This window comes from Crocuta crocuta, unplaced genomic scaffold, assembly GCF_008692635.1.
Source record: "Crocuta crocuta isolate KB4526 unplaced genomic scaffold, BGI_CrCroc_1.0 scaffold30, whole genome shotgun sequence".
Lineage (NCBI taxonomy): Eukaryota > Metazoa > Chordata > Mammalia > Carnivora > Hyaenidae > Crocuta > Crocuta crocuta.
In genome coordinates this window covers 9,549,552-9,565,515 of record NW_027528345.1, presented here as the reverse complement: position 1 = coordinate 9,565,515, position 15,964 = coordinate 9,549,552, and the positions used below count along the sequence as shown (strand labels likewise).

General features: G+C 54.6%; 1 protein-coding gene across 2 annotated transcripts in view; it reads left to right on the top strand.

Annotated features, from left to right (window-relative positions):
* Positions 1 to 15,173, top strand: part of KMT2D (lysine methyltransferase 2D) — a 38,522-nt gene extending 23,349 nt beyond the window's left edge. The window contains exons 36-55 of one of the 2 annotated variants that reach the window (XM_077753298.1): positions 946 to 1,069; positions 1,218 to 1,302; positions 1,408 to 1,474; positions 1,568 to 1,800; positions 1,900 to 4,728; positions 4,864 to 5,004; positions 5,128 to 5,295; positions 5,452 to 5,611; positions 6,237 to 6,312; positions 6,492 to 6,667; positions 6,765 to 6,895; positions 7,544 to 7,676; positions 7,755 to 7,882; positions 8,035 to 9,175; positions 10,020 to 10,156; positions 10,248 to 10,378; positions 12,033 to 12,318; positions 12,555 to 12,628; positions 12,753 to 12,861; positions 13,000 to 15,173. In XM_077753298.1, coding sequence (XP_077609424.1) covers positions 946 to 1,069; positions 1,218 to 1,302; positions 1,408 to 1,474; positions 1,568 to 1,800; positions 1,900 to 4,728; positions 4,864 to 5,004; positions 5,128 to 5,295; positions 5,452 to 5,611; positions 6,237 to 6,312; positions 6,492 to 6,667; positions 6,765 to 6,895; positions 7,544 to 7,676; positions 7,755 to 7,882; positions 8,035 to 9,175; positions 10,020 to 10,156; positions 10,248 to 10,378; positions 12,033 to 12,318; positions 12,555 to 12,628; positions 12,753 to 12,861; positions 13,000 to 13,092 — 6,422 coding nt within the window. In that variant the 3' untranslated portion in view covers positions 13,093 to 15,173. Of the gene's footprint in view, positions 1 to 945; positions 1,070 to 1,217; positions 1,303 to 1,392; positions 1,475 to 1,567; positions 1,801 to 1,899; positions 4,729 to 4,863; positions 5,005 to 5,127; positions 5,296 to 5,451; positions 5,612 to 6,236; positions 6,313 to 6,491; positions 6,668 to 6,764; positions 6,896 to 7,543; positions 7,677 to 7,754; positions 7,883 to 8,034; positions 9,176 to 10,019; positions 10,157 to 10,247; positions 10,379 to 12,032; positions 12,319 to 12,554; positions 12,629 to 12,752; positions 12,862 to 12,999 lie in introns of both variants that reach the window. The other variant, XM_077753297.1, reaches the window with a different exon arrangement.
* Positions 15,174 to 15,964: the final 791 nt, after the last annotated feature.

Sequence of the window (15,964 nt, the reverse complement as noted above, 5' to 3'; positions counted from 1 at the left end):
ATGGGTACTACCCTAATTTTGGAGACGTGAGAAGAGGGGGCAGATTGAGGAAGATCTCGAATTACACTAGCATTTATTGGGTTACTATTTGCTAAGCAGCGTGCCAAGTACTTTACCCTCGTCATCTAATCAACAAACTCATTAAATAGGTACTGCGGGTGTCTTCAGTTAGGGAAGTAGGCATGGAGGGTAAGTAACTTGCCGAGGTCATACAGCTAACAGCTAGAGTTTGAGTACTGCTCCTCTGATCCTCTTGACTGTTTTATGGCCTTAAAATATGAGGAGAGGAAGTTTGGTTAGTCCTTTAAAAAGTGGAGAGTTAAGTTTTGACAGCAGTGGAGAAATATAGAATGTACAGGATCTTGGGAAGATTTAAGTTTTTGGTAGTCCCTTATTTCTCCTTTTTCACCCAGCGTCCTGAACAGACAAGAAATGAGCTGTAGGTGTTGCATATGGTGCCCAAAACAGCACTGGCATCTAGGACTTTGGCACAGTGCCCACATCTAGGGTTCTTAGGCTGTACTAGTTGCCCTAAGAGTACTTTCAAAGAATGCTTTCTAGGTCATAAAGTGTACTCACAGTCTTTGTTACTCTTGATCCTCGTGGTAGTTCCATGAGGTAGGCAGAGTAGGGAATCATGAGGTCTGTCAAACAGAGGAGGACACTGAGGCTCAGAGAAGTCAAATGACATTGGTACGTTAGCTCAACAAATATTTACTGAGTACCCTTTAGCACTGTACAAGTAAAAACAGGGCCATGTATCCTGTAAATAATAAAGCTAGTCAGTCAGGCTTCCTGGCTCCTAGTTCAGTGGTCTTTCTTCCACTTTTGTGCCATGCAATTGTTCTACTTGGTTTGGTGGAGGCTAAGGTGTTGGAAGGAACAGCAGATGTAAAGTGGAGTATTGAACTCAATGTCCAGCTTACTTGGCCCTCCCTTCTCCAGATCTGGACAAATTTGCGGCAGAAGATATCATTGATCCCATTGCAAAGGCCAAGATGGTGGCTTTGAAAGGCATCAAAAAAGTGATGGCTCAGGGCAGCATTGGAGTGGCACCTGGTATGAACAGGTAAGACCTGGGAGGTAGGGGGTTACTAGCTCTTTCCTTTCCCAGTCCTTTCCCTCTCCTTCCTGGTTCCCTTCCCTACTTGTCCCACCTCTTTGCCTTTCAACTTCCCATATCACCTACACATCCCCTTTGCTTTGGTGGACTCCAGGCAGCAAGTATCCCTGCTAGCCCAGAGGCTCTCAGGAGGGCCTGGCAGTGATCTTCAGAACCACGTAGCAGCTGGGAGTGGCCAGGTAAATGATCAGGTGGGAGTAGGAGCTTGTATCCTATACAATCAGGCCACTTTTTTTAGGGCCTGATATGGAACAATGACCCTTTAGCAGTCTCTCTCATCACAGGAGCGGAGTGCCGGTGACCCCTCCCAGCCTCGTCCCAATCCGCCCACCTTTGCCCAGGGAGTGATCAGTGAGTAGAGGGATGGGGAGGAGTGGGATATGTGGAAGAAGAGGGATTGGGGTCACCCTTTTGCAGGTCCTGACACCCTGTTTCCTTTCCCAGATGAGGCTGACCAGCGGCAGTATGAGGAATGGCTGTTTCATACCCAGCAGCTTCTACAGATGCAGCTGAAGGTGCTAGAGGAGCAGATCGGTGTGCACCGCAAGTCCCGGAAGGCTCTGTGTGCCAAACAGCGCACTGCCAAGAAGGCTGGCCGTGAGTTCCCAGAAGCTGATGCTGAGAAGCTCAAGCTGGTTACAGAGCAGCAGAGCAAGATCCAGAAACAACTGGATCAGGTAGGGAAAGCAGACTTCAGGCTAGGAACCGGGAGCCCGGGAAGAGGGATGGCACGGGTGGGGAGGCCCCAGGCTGATCTCCCAACCATCCTGTGTTAGGTCCGGAAGCAGCAGAAGGAGCACACCAATCTCATGGCAGAATATCGGAATAAGCAGCAGCAACAGCAGCAACAGCAGCAACAGCAGCACTCAGCTGTGCTGGCTCTCAGCCCTTCCCAGAGTCCCCGGCTACTCACCAAGCTCCCTGGTCAGCTGCTCCCTGGCCATGGGCTGCAGCCACCACAGGGGCCTCCGAGTGGGCAAGCTGCGGGTCTTCGCCTGCCCCCAGGGGGCATGGCTCTCCCTGGACAGCCTGGTGGCCCTTTCCTCAACACCTCCCTGGCCCAGCAGCAGCAACAGCAACATTCTGGTGGGGCTGGGGCCTTGGCTGGCCCCTCAGGAGGCTTTTTCCCTGGCAACCTTGCTCTTCGAGGCCTAGGACCTGATTCGAGACTTTTACAGGAGAGGCAGCTGCAGCTCCAGCAGCAACGCATGCAACTAGCCCAGAAACTGCAGCAGCAGCAGCAGCAGCAGCACCTTCTAGGACAGGTGGCAATCCAGCAGCAACAGCAGCAGAGCCTGGGGGTACAAGCAAACCAGGCTCTGGGTCCCAAGCCCCAGGGGCTTCTTCCTCCCAGCAGCCATCAAGGTCTCTTGGTCCAGCAACTGTCCCCGCAACCACCCCAGGGGCCCCAGGGCATGCTGGGCCCTGCCCAGGTGGCAGTGTTGCAGCAGCAGCAGCAGCAGCAGCAGCACCCTGGAGCTTTGGGCCCCCAGGGTCCTCACAGACAGGTACTTCTGACCCAGTCCCGGGTGCTGAGTTCCCCCCAGCTGGCACAGCAGGGTCAGGGCCTTATGGGACACCGGCTGGTCTCAGCTCAGCAACAGCAGCAGCAGCACCAACAGCAGGGATCCATGGCAGGCCTTTCCCATCTTCAGCAGGGCCTGATGCCACACAGCGGGCAGCCCAAACTGAGTGCTCAGCCCATGGCTTCCTTGCAGCAGCAGCAGCTACAGCAGCAGCAGCAGCTACAGCAGCAGCAGCAGCAGCAGCAGCTACAGCAGCAGCAACAGCAGCAGCAACAGCAACAGCTACAGCAGCAACAGCAGCAGCAGCAACAGCTACAGCAGCAACAACAGCAGCAGCAGCTGCAGCAGCAACAGTTGCAGCAGCAGCAGTTGCAGCAGCAGCAACAACTACAACAACAGCAACTACAGCAGCAGCAGCTACAGCAGCAGCAGCAACAACAATTGCAGCAGCAGCAGCAGCAGCAGCAGATGGGCCTCTTGAACCAGAGTCGAACTTTATTGTCTCCGCAGCAACAGCAACAGCAGGTGACCCTTGGCCCTGGCGTGCCAGCCAAGCCTGTGCAACACTTTTCTAACCCTGGAGCCCTGGGCCCTACTGTCCTCTTGACGGGCAAGGAACAAAGCATTGTGGAGACGGCTCTTCCTCCAGAGGCTGCTGAGGGGCCTTCCACACATCAGGGAGGGCCGTTAGCAATAGGGACTATACCTGAGTCAGTGGCGACCGAACCTGGGGAGGTAAAGCCTTCTCTCTCCGGGGACTCACAGCTCCTGCTTGTCCAACCCCCAGCCCAGCCTCAGCCCAACCCCGTGCAGCTGCAGCCACCTCTGAGGGTCCCAGGGCAACAGCAGCAGCAAGTTAACTTGCTCCACACAGGAGGTGTGGGAAGCCATGGGCAAGCAGGCAGCGGATCATCTTCTGAGGCCTCATCTATGCCCCACCTGCTGGCCCAATCCTCTGTTTCTTTAGGGGAGCAGCCTGGGACCATGACCCAGAACCTTCTGGGTTCCCAGCAGCCCCTTGGACTAGAGCGGCCAGTGCAAAATAATGCAGGGCCACAGCCTGCCAAATCAGGACCTGTCCCCCAGGCTGGTCAGGGCTTGCCCGGGGCTGGCGTCATGCCTACAGTGGGTCAGCTTCGAGCACAGCTCCAAGGAGTCCTGGCCAAAAACCCCCAGCTGCGGCACTTGAGTCCACAGCAGCAGCAGCAGCTACAGGCGCTCCTCATGCAACGGCAGCTGCAGCAGAGTCAGTCAGTGCGCCACGCCCCACCCTACCAGGAGCCTGGGGCCCAGCCCTCTCCCCTCCAGGGCCTCCTTGGCCGCCAGCCTCAGCTTGGGGGCTTCCCTGGATCCCAGACCGGCCCCCTCCAGGAGCTAGGGGCAGGGCTTCGACCTCAGGGCCCACCCCGGCTCCCCACCCCACAAGGAGCCTTAGCCACAGGACCCGTTGTTGGCCCTGTCCATCCCACACCTCCACCATCCAGCCCCCAAGAGCCAAAGAGACCTTCCTCACAGCCCCCAGGAGCCAGCCCCCTAGTCCCGTCCCAGCTCCCTTCTGAGGCCCAGCTCACCCCCACCCAGCCAGGGACTCCTAAACCCCAGGGGCCATCCTTGGAGCTGCCTCCTGGGAGGGTCTCACCTGCTGCTGCCCAGCTTGCAGATACCTTCTTTGGCAAGGGGCTGGGACCTTGGGAACCCCCAGACAACCTAGTGGAAGCCCAGAAGCCAGAGCAGAGCATTCATCTGGAGCAGGTGAATGGGCAGCCAGTGCCTGAGCCACCTCATCTCAGCATCAAGCAGGAGCCTCGGGAAGAGCCATGTGCCCTGGGAGCCCAGGCGGTGAAGAGGGAGGCCAATGGGGAGCCAATAGGGGCACCAGGTACCAGCAACCACCTCCTGCTGGCAGGCCCCCGCTCAGAGGCCGGGCATCTGCTCTTGCAGAAGCTTCTACGGGCAAAGAATGTGCAACTCAGCACTGGGCGGGGGCCCGAGGGGCTGCGAGCTGAGATCAACGGGCACATTGACAGCAAGCTGGCTGGGCTGGAGCAGAAACTACAGGGTACCCCCAGCAACAAGGAGGTGAGTACTCTAGATGGATTGGAGCAGAGAGAATGGGGGCTGCAACCCAGGGCAGCGTGAGCATGTCTGTTCAAACAGAGGAGGCAAGGGCTCTGAGGAAGACAGCAGCCTTCACTGTGGGTTTATCTGGCTTAGGATACAGCAGCAAGGAAGCCTTTGACACCAAAGCCCAAGCGGGTACAGAAGGCAAGCGACAGGTTGGTGAGCTCCCGAAAGAAGCTGCGGAAGGAGGACGGGGTGAGGGCCAGCGAGGCCTTGCTGAAACAGCTGAAACAGGTGACCCCCAGGAGCTAGCCCCCTGGTCCCATTCCAGGATAGGGGGCACCCTGGCCCCCAGCTGTGCAGTGGCAGAGATGTATACACTGCGGGCTTCCAACCTTGTCATCTTGCCCCTCCTAGGAGCTGTCCCTGCTGCCCCTAACGGAGCCCACCATCACCGCCAATTTTAGCCTCTTTGCTCCCTTCGGCAGTGGCTGCCCAGTCAATGGGCAGTGCCAGCTGAGGGGGGCCTTTGGAAGTGGGGCACTGTCCACGGGCCCTGACTACTATTCCCAGCTGCTTACCAAGGTCAGAAAAACGGCAATACCTTTTGGGGATGACGAGGTTCTTGGGGAGGTGGAGGTGGGAACGGAAGATGAGGAAGTTGCTGATGTCGTGTGGGGCCAGGAGATTACGTCAGTCTCCCTATGCCATCTTGCACACAACACCCCACCCCACCCCCAGAATAACCTGAGTAACCCGCCGACACCACCCTCGTCGCTGCCCCCCACCCCACCCCCATCGGTGCAGCAGAAGATGGTGAACGGCGTCACTCCATCTGAAGAGCTGGGGGAGCACCCCAAGGATGCTGCCTCTGCCCGGGAGACTGAAGGGACGCTGAGGGGTAAGTCATGAGCAGAATGGGCCTCTCCTCTGGTAGGATTTGGTAGCTGGAGTCCCAGTTGGTTAGTGTCCTCTCTCATACAGTGTGAGACAGGAATGGTTGCATGTTGCCCTGTGCACACGTGTGACAGGATGCCTGAGGTAAGGAAGGGCCTGTTCAGGGCTGATTGGTTGGAAGCAAAGAGTCCAGAGAACAGGCAACAGGGGAGGTGGATGGCAGGGAAAGGGTTAATGAGGCTTTTCTTCATGAGGAACAGCCCTGCTTGAGTGGGTACAGAACTATAGTCAAATCTGGATTTGAATTCAGGTTCCTGTATTAATTTAGTTGTGTTAGCACAGCTAAGTAACATGACTGACTGTGTGGAGCCCAACTTCTTCACCGTAAATAGGTGTTAAAACATCCCTCTGGCTGAGTTGTTAAAAAATTATAAAGCCCAGGACCTGACATACAGAAAACGCTCAATAAATACAGCTCATCTGCCCCAGACTTGTAGATCGGTCGGTAGGTAGACAGCGAGCATGATAGCTGAGCTAGACCCTGTACTAGTTAGGCCTGAAATACAGGGGAGAAAGCCCTGTCAGCTCTGGTCACCAGCCTGATTTTCTTCTCCCTTTCTTCTCTTCAGATGCATCAGAGGTGAAGAGTCTAGACCTGCTGGCTGCCTTGCCTACGCCTCCTCACAATCAGACTGAGGATGTCAGGTAGGGGCAGCCAGAAATGCGGATGAGGAATGGGAGTGGGGGTGCAGGGGGCTTCATCTTTCCTTTGGCCAGTGGCAGGTTTCAGAACTGGCTATGACATCTATTAATTTCTAGATTTGGGAGTGGGGAGGAGGAGTCTGCAGGGCTATACCAACAAATGTTCTACTTTTGGCCCACAGGATGGAGAGTGATGAGGACAGTGATTCTCCTGACAGCATTGTGCCAGCTTCGTCCCCTGAGAGCATCCTGGGGGAGGAGGCCCCACGTTTCCCTCAGCTTGGCTCAGGCCGGTGGGAGCAGGATGACCGGGCTCTCTCCCCTGTCATCCCCATCATTCCTCGGGCCAGCATCCCAGGTAGAGGCTGCTCTGGGCGTGGGCCAGACAGGGCTGTGTTGTCCGAGCCTGGAGGAGAGAGGCAGCTAGAGCTTACACAGGTCCCTCTCTCATTCAGTCTTCCCAGATACCAAACCTTATGGGACCCTGGAACTGGAAGCCCCTGGAAAACTGCCTGCCACCACTTGGGAAAAGGGCAAAGGAAGTGAGGTGTCAGTCATGCTGACAGTCTCTGCTGCTGCAGCCAAGGTGTGTCCTGGGGGTACCTCGGAGACCCAGGGGCTCCTGGTCAGAAGGAGCTTGTGTGGATAAATTCAGTCACTCAGAACTATGTACTAGGACCCGACGTGTGTGAGTGCCTGGGCTGGAGGCTGTGGGGTTAGGGTAAACAAAGCATGAGAGGTCCCTGCCCTCAGGGGGCTCATGGTCCAGTGGTAGACCCAAGTCAGCAATTGAGGAGAGTTGCACGTATTGCGACAAATGCTGCAAGACAGCGTGTCCTCAGTCATGTTTGGTGGAACTCTTGTTATATTTTTTTTAATGCTGACAGGGTTTCGTGGTCAAAGAAAGTTGGAGCTCCCGGTTGAAACCACAAAACAAGTTTCTTTACTACAAGGTTCCACAGATCCTTTAACTTGTTAATGTGTACCATGAGTCTCCAGGTTGTGGATATAGTGTGTCATTCCTAAACTCGGCACTAGTCCCTTTTTGTGGAGCGCCCGTTAATGGCCGCAGCTGTCTGGGAAAGGTGCTGTGAAGGAAGCGTGTGAGAAGCGCAGGACTGACTGGCTGCTTGGGGAATGGGGTTCTGGGTGTTCTTGTCCCCATCAAAACCGGTGGCAGTGCTCACACTACACTGCAGACACAGCCTTCCCATCCCCTTCCCTGCCCTGGCAGAACCTGAATGGTGTGATGGTGGCAGTGGCAGAGCTGCTGAGCATGAAGATCCCTAACTCTTATGAGGTGCTGTTCCCAGAGAGCCCTGCGCGGGGAGGCACTGAGCCTAAGAAGGGAGAAGCCGACTGCCCTGGTGAGTGTGGCAGGAAAAGTCCTTGGGACCTGTGGGGAATGCTTCTGGTGGGAGGTTCTGACCCCTTCCTTCCTGCAGGAGGGAAAGAAAAGGGTCTGGGAGGCAAGAGCCCAGAAGCCGGCCCAGATTGGCTGAAACAGTTTGATGCAGTGTTGCCTGGCTATACCCTCAAGAGCCAGCTAGACATCTTGAGCCTCCTGAAACAGGTAGGTCTGGGGGAGAAAGGGAGGTGGGTGTCTGGCTAGGGCAAAGAAGGCAGAGGGCTTTTGGGAGAGTGGAATCTGGGCGAGAGGAGAGGGAAGGGGCTAGTTAAGTGAGGAGCTGGCACTAATGATACTGGGCATGTACCCTCCCATAGGAGAGCCCCGCCCCAGAGCCACCCACCCAACACAGCTACACCTACAACGTCTCCAACCTGGACGTGCGACAGCTCTCAGCCCCGCCGCCTGAAGAACCCTCCCCACCCCCATCCCCCTTGGCACCCTCTCCTGCCAGCCCCCCTGCTGAGCCCCTGGCTGAACTCCCTGCTGAACCCTCAGCTGAGCCACCCGTCCCCTCACCTCTGCCACTGGCCTCATCCCCCGAATCAGCCCGACCCAAGCCCCGAGCCCGGCCCCCTGAAGAAGGTGAAGATTCCCGGCCTCCTCGCCTCAAGAAGTGGAAGGGGGTGCGTTGGAAGCGGCTGCGGCTGCTGCTGACCATTCAGAAGGGTGGTGGGCGGCAGGAGGATGAACGGGAAGTGGCAGAGTTTATGGAACAGCTCGGCACAGCCCTGCGACCTGACAAGGTGCCTCGCGACATGCGGCGCTGCTGCTTCTGTCACGAGGAGGGTGATGGGGCCACTGATGGGCCTGCCCGCCTGCTGAACCTGGACCTGGACCTGTGGGTGCACCTCAACTGTGCCCTGTGGTCCACGGAGGTGTACGAGACCCAGGGCGGGGCACTGATGAACGTGGAGGTTGCCCTGCACCGAGGACTGCTCACCAAGTGCTCCCTGTGCCAGCGCACCGGTGCCACCAGCAGCTGCAATCGAATGCGTTGTCCTAACGTCTACCATTTTGCCTGTGCCATCCGCGCCAAGTGCATGTTCTTCAAGGACAAGACCATGCTGTGTCCAATGCATAAGATCAAGGGACCCTGTGAGCAGGAGCTGAGCTCTTTTGCTGTCTTCCGGCGGGTCTACATTGAGCGGGATGAGGTGAAGCAGATCGCCAGCATCATCCAGCGGGGAGAGCGGCTGCACATGTTCCGTGTAGGGGGCCTTGTGTTCCATGCCATTGGACAGCTGCTCCCTCACCAAATGGCCGACTTCCACAGTGCCACTGCCCTTTATCCCGTGGGCTATGAGGCCACACGTATCTACTGGAGCCTCCGTACCAACAACCGCCGCTGCTGCTACCGCTGCTCCATTGGCGAGAACAATGGAAGGCCAGAGTTTATAATCAAAGTCATTGAGCAGGGCCTGGAGGACCTGGTCTTCACTGATGCCTCCCCTCAGGGTGAGCACTGGGTCCTTGAAATGGTAATATGGAAGTGGGAGAGATTCGCAGAGTCTTTGTGAGTGACCTTCCTCTCCTGACCTCTGGCAGGTGGAGGTCTTTTAGAGATTCTCAGAGAAGGTGTTTTAGCCTCTTTTAGTCCCCTTAATTTCCCTTGTAATTTGAAAATGTTTTGCTTGTCTACTTCATGTATTCTAGCTTCTTTTCCTATCCGCAGTGGAACTAAAGAATATGATTCTGAGACCACATCATCTGGCTCACCCACCCTGTTCTTAACCACGTGTTCCTTATGGCTGCTTTGTCCTGGCCAAAATTCTGTTGATCTTAGTTTTAGCATTAATGATAAAAATAAGTGAGCATGTACTTTGTGGCACAAACTAATGTAAGTGACTGATTTCGGTTAATTTGTTTATGCCAACCCTATGATGTAAGTACTTTCATTTTGCCCAGTTCATACATAAACAGAGCCATAGAGAGATTTGAGTATTTGGCTTAAGGACCTAAAGCCAGTACTAGAACTTGAACCCAAGTCATCCCAAGTCCAGAGCATGCCTCTTGTTCTGGCTCTCGGTTAGTCACTGTGGCCTGTGCTGGGTCTTCTGGGCTCTGGGTCCATGTTTGTGTGTCACGGGACTGTCTGATGCCCCTCCAGGGTAGGAAGCCGACCTTCCTTATTGTGGGAGAATGGGACTGGGAGGCCACTGGGGGGTCTTAAAGAACCACACAGCCTCGTGACAGAGGTATGCAGGCTGCAGGAAATGACCGTAGCTCCAAAGGGAGGTTAGGGCTGAGGTCAGTGAGTAGAAGTTGCCTCTGAGGGCTGCTCTCTTTCTTTGCCTCTTAGCTGTGTGGAATCGCATCATTGAGCCCGTGGCTGCCATGAGAAAAGAGGCCGACATGCTGCGGCTCTTCCCTGAGTACCTGAAAGGCGAGGAGCTCTTTGGGCTGACGGTGCACGCCGTGCTGCGCATAGCTGAATCAGTAAGGAGGGGCTAGGGGCCAGTGGGCACTGGGAACTCTGCTCCTGCTCCCAAAACGTTCTGGCTGAGGCAAACATGACCTGTGCCCACAGCTGCCTGGAGTGGAGAGCTGTCAAAACTATTTATTCCGCTATGGACGCCACCCCCTGATGGAGCTGCCACTCATGATCAATCCCACAGGTTGTGCCCGATCAGAGCCTAAAATCCTCACACACTACAAACGGTGAGCTTGTGTGGTGGGGGCCGTGGGATGTGGGAGTGGGCGGTTGCTAGGAACCCTCCAGCCAATTAAGAGGGTTTGGGGGTTCACGCTAGGCCTCCTGATTAGAGGGTACGCAGCTATCACTTAGGGTATCCCTTTCCTCTTTCTCCGCCCTGCTTGGGTGTCCTAGGTTGCCCTGGGTTCTGGGACAGTCTTATCTTGGGCACCCTGGGAATGACTGTTGGGGAGGTTCCGGGTAGACAGCGGTGAAATTGTATGAAAGATATAAGGGGGGCAGTCACCTCCTTCCTCTTATTTTGCTTCTAGGGGGCCTGTGATTCTCCCAAACGTGAGACACCCTATAAGTGCTAGGGTCACCTTCCCTTCCCCAGGCTGAGTTGGTATCAAAAATAATTAGAAATATAATGGAAAAGTAATAAAACCTTACATTTGTATAGCACTTTATACTTTTTTTTTCAAAGCGTTTTCACATCCATTATCTCATTTGATCCTCACAACAACCTTATGAGGTAGGTAGGGCAGGTGGTATGACCCCCATTTTACAGCTGAGAAAACTGAGACCTGGAAAAGTTAAGTGACTAGACAAAGGTCACGCAGCTGGGACCAGAACCTTACCTCTTGATTTGTGGTTCACTGCTCTTTCCGTGTACCACAGTGGCCTGACTTTGGTCCCTGGGTCGAGGGGAGGCAGAATCCACGTAGCAGGGTTTTCTTGGAGGCCTTTTGTTGCTCCTTGGGCTGCCGTAGAGCATCAGGCTCTTCTACCCCAGTTATCCCCAGTCCGCGATGCTGCAGTGGTTTTCAAACTGTGTGTGTTTCAGAAAGTCCTATAACACATAAACTGAATAAGCCGAACTTGGCCCTCTTCGTTCATCCCTTCCCCAAATTGGATTCAACTAAAAGCATTCTCTTTTTCATCTAGTTTATGTATTGGAATTCCGATGACATTTTGTTAAAGAAAAAAGAAAAAAACTTTCTGCTAAATAAAAAAGAATCAAAAACATTTGAAAACCACTGCTCTGGGATGGGCAAGATTTTGGCTGGTGCCCTAGGGTGGTGCAAAGGCATCCTGCCAGGCAGCAGTCATTCCCCTGCACTGAGCCATCTGCACAGAGCCCGACGTTATGTCAGAGAAGGGGACAGTCTGAAGGAAGGAAAGGATACCACTTTTTGGCTGTGAATTCAGAGCCACTTTTAATTCAAATCCAGCCCGATGTGGTAGACCCGGCCCCCATTTTCAGGGCTTCCAGTATGTTCAGGAGGTAGAACTCGGATGTTTGAGCAAATCATGAGCTTAAACTCCAGGCCTGAGCTGCTTGGGGAAGACCTCCCAGAGGAGCATGGCCTTGTGTAATGTTTGGCAAGAGGGTGGTTTAAGGTGGGGAGATGGGAGAGCGGGCTCAGTGTAGGGGAATTGGTGCCTCCCTCCCTCCACACCCCATCCCCTATCCTGGGCTCTCTGTGCCACTCAGGGGTGTCGGAAGGGTCCCCATAACCAGTGGCTACCTCACTAAGGCCGAGACCCACATGCCTCTACTCCATTCTCAAGACAGCACGTGCCCCTAACTGGCATGTTGCACATCCCAGGGAGGAGGCGGGTGGTGTGTGTGGTCTGAGGGAGAACTATCTTGTCATGGCCTGTGTCACCTCCCAGGCCTCACACCCTGAACAGCACCAGCATGTCCAAGGCGTATCAGAGCACCTTCACAGGCGAGACCAACACCCCATACAGCAAGCAGTTTGTGCACTCCAAGTCATCACAGTACCGGCGCCTGCGCACTGAGTGGAAGAACAATGTGTATCTGGCTCGCTCCCGTATCCAGGGCCTAGGGCTCTATGCCGCCAAGGACCTAGAAAAGCACACAATGGTCATTGAGTATATCGGCACCATCATTCGCAACGAGGTGGCCAACCGGCGGGAGAAAATCTATGAGGAGCAGGTATGGACTGGCAGAGGCACCATCTTAGTGTATGGTCTGTGCTCAGCCGAGGAGCAAGGGGCGGAATCAGGGTCAGGGGAGCAGGTGGAAAGCTGCGGGAGGAGGTGGGCGATGGGACAAAGGCAGAATAAGAAAGGAAGATAAACCCACTGCCTGAGTCTGCTACCTGTTCTCACCACCAGCACCGCTGCCATTCTCTGATACTGTTCTCACTTGTACAATTCCGTCCTTTCTAGAATCGAGGCATCTACATGTTCCGAATAAACAATGAACATGTGATTGATGCTACGTTGACCGGAGGTCCTGCCAGGTGAGAGAGGAATGAGGAAGGAGGGATTTAGGGGTCCCTGGGTGACACTCAGGATGGGCCAACACAGAACCAAAACCATCTCAACTCAGCTGCCTGGCATCCCCGACTCTGGCCCACTGCTTAGGTACATCAACCATTCTTGTGCCCCTAACTGTGTGGCGGAAGTTGTGACGTTTGACAAGGAGGATAAAATCATCATCATCTCCAGCCGGCGAATCCCCAAAGGAGAGGAGGTGAGAGGAAGTGTCCTGTGTGAGTGACAAAGCAGCTCCCTCTTCTCTGCCATTCCCCAGAGCCAAGTTCCAAGGCCACTGCCCTCCTCCCACTCCCTCTGGGGGTCTGGCATTGATTCTACCCTCTTCTCTTTCCAGCTGACCTATGACTATCAGTTTGACTTTGAGGACGATCAGCACAAGATCCCCTGCCACTGTGGAGCCTGGAATTGTCGAAAATGGATGAACTAAGAAGCTTAGAGGCTACCAGGCAGGGGAGTCCCCCCACCCCCAACCTCTTCCCTGAAAGGGATGAGGGGGAAGAGAGGTAGCAGCCAGAGCCAGGACCCAGGGCTGGGGCTGCCGGCTGACCGGAGCCCCTGGAGCAGGAGGCTGGGGCAGAGGGCCCTAGGCCAAGCCCACCCTGGGCACCAGGGGCAACCCTCTTCCCCGCCACCGGCCCCCAGGCTGGCATCTCTGCCCCCAGCTCCAGGAGGGGCCAGACAGAAGCAGCCATTGGGCATCTCAGGTTTGAGGGGGATATGGGCCGGGAACTACCCAGAAGCAACTGGGAGGCAGCAGGGAGGGGGGAGGAGGATGTGTGGCCGGGCCTCACAGCCCTGCTGCTCCCACCGACCTCTCCGGCCCAACTCAAGGCTGCAAAGAGACTTGACTAAGCTTGACAATCCCAAAGGCCGGGTCCCACACCTGGCCCTGCCTGCCGGGTCCTGCCCCCACCCTCACTCCCATCCCCTTCCCCCTCAATCTGTCTCTGTCTCCCTCTTCTCCTCTGTGTTTCTGTCTCTCTATGGGTTGTGTTTCCTTGTTTTCCACTCTGACAAATGCAACATGAACGGGAAAGAGGCGCCCAGCTGCCCAGGAGGGCAAGCCAGGCAAGCCGGGCAAGGAGACCCCGCACCCACACCTACCTCATTTAAGTGTTGGATTTTTTGCTGTTTTGAAATGTGAGACCCTCTCCAAGCCCCCTACTGCCCCGACCCTCTCTTCCACCTCACTGCCCTCTTCTGAGTGGGTGGAAGGGGGGGGTAGGAAGAGGAAGAAAAACAACAACAAAAAATCCATCTTTGTTTTTAATTATGGGCATGGGATGGTGGTTGAGGCTAATGATGAAGATTGGGGATAACTGGCCCCGAGTTGCTCTAGGACTTCCTTCTCCATCTGGACATGGGGGCAGGAGGGGGTGCTAAACCTAGGACCAGGATATCTCCCTCCTGTTTTCCCAACCCCATCATGAGCCCATTTGCCCTCCAGCCCCTGGATGGGGTCGGGGGGTGGTAGGGTGAGGGCTATCCCTGAGTGGCATGCCCATACCCAGTGAGGCAGGGTGTGGCCTGGAGCTCCCACTTTCCCTCAGTCACCAAACTGCTGCTGGTCTGGTGGGAAGGGGTGGTGATGTGGGGGTGGGGAGCTTAGTGTCAGCGCGGGGAGGGTGGGGGGTATTTATCTATTTATACATGGGATTGTACATAGTCTTGTGGGGAATGGGGGAGCCGGCTGGAGGTGAGAACCCTCCCCTCTCCCCCCACCCCCGGGGAGAGCAAATGTAAAACTACTAATTTTTGTGCTTTATATATTCTATATAAATATATCTATTTTCTTTTTACAAAACCAGTTTATAAATGGTAGGGGGGCGTGGGGCGGACACATGGAGCTCCCCTTGTGGGGGGGCCCCCTCCATAACCCAACCTACCGCCCTTTTCCTCACCCCCTCCTTCCCACCCCCTGGCTGTGACTGCTGTAAGGTGGGGGTATAGAGGCTGGGCAATTCTCACCCCCTTTGTATAGTTGGACTATGTTATAACGCACAAAAGAGAGCTGGCCCCAGGGGGAGCCAGAGGGTGATGGGTTCCCTGCCTCCCTTTCCTTCCCCTTTCTGCCCAAGCTTGTGCTGCAGTTGAACCTCTTCCTGGGGGGTAGGGGTAGGTCGCGGTTGGGTGAGGCCCCAGACCCGTCTCTAGTAGGGAGCCTGGGGATGAAGATGAAGCTTATATGCAGTTCTCTCCTAGGGGCTGTGGGCAAAGGACATTTTGTAATTAATATTTTCAAGAATCAAATGTCTGGAGTGTAGGGGTGGGCTTGGTGGCGGTGGATGGGCGGGCCTGCTGGAGGGGGAGCACGGTCGCTGTTGTGATTTTAGGTTTGTTTTGTTTTGTTTTTGAATTTGGGGGGTTGCGGATTGATGGGGGTAGGGAGATTTTTTTTAAGCTGCTTCCTCAACTGTTTCAAGCTGCAAATGTTTAAGAGAATAACACCCCCCCACCCCCACAGGAACCACTGTAATTAAATCAGACAGTGAGGAGACTGGGCTGCTGCCCCCAAAGCCATTGGATATTCCTTTTCCAAGAGCAAAAGGTCTAGGCTACAGGGAGGGGGAGATTGACTCCTATGAGTCAGGCTCTGGTTGGGGCCTGGGCCCTGGGATTGGGAAAAGGGGATGGGGCAGACTTTGTAAGCATATGCTAGGTATCCGATAGTCCTGTAGAATTTAGTGAAGAAACCTTATACAGTTTTTAATTTTTATATAAACTAACTCAGACCCAAGCTACAAGGTTGGAATTTTGGTTGTTGGTTTTTTGTTTTGTTTTGTTTTTGTTTTTNATTTTGTGTTGTTTTAAACTTGCACATATTCAATTTTCAGTTTTTCCCTTTTACAGTCTTCTCCCCTCACCTCCAGGACCCTCCCCCTTTTTAAAAAATAAATCGCTGACAAGTGTGAATCCCGTGGAGACTTTATTTTGTGTTGTGTGTATCCTGTACAGCAAGGTTGGTCCTTCGTAACAACGGATGAAATGATTCCCTTTTTTAAAGCGCCCTCTCTCCCTCCACCCCCAGCGCCCTGTCCTTGGCATGTTTTGTATCAGCGATCATTCTGAACTGTACATAATTTATGTTGCAAGAGGCAAAGGGCAAGTTTTGGATTTTGCTTCTTCCAAGTTTGTTTTTAAACGACAAATAAAAAAAGAACATTTTAAATACAAGCGGCTCCGTCCAGTCACCCTCGCCGTCGGCGAATCCGTGAGGTCCAATCTGTGAGGTCCGAGAGGACCCGGGGGAGGGTGGTTACTCAGGCCAGGCCACGCCGGAAGAGTGAACTCCCCGCCTT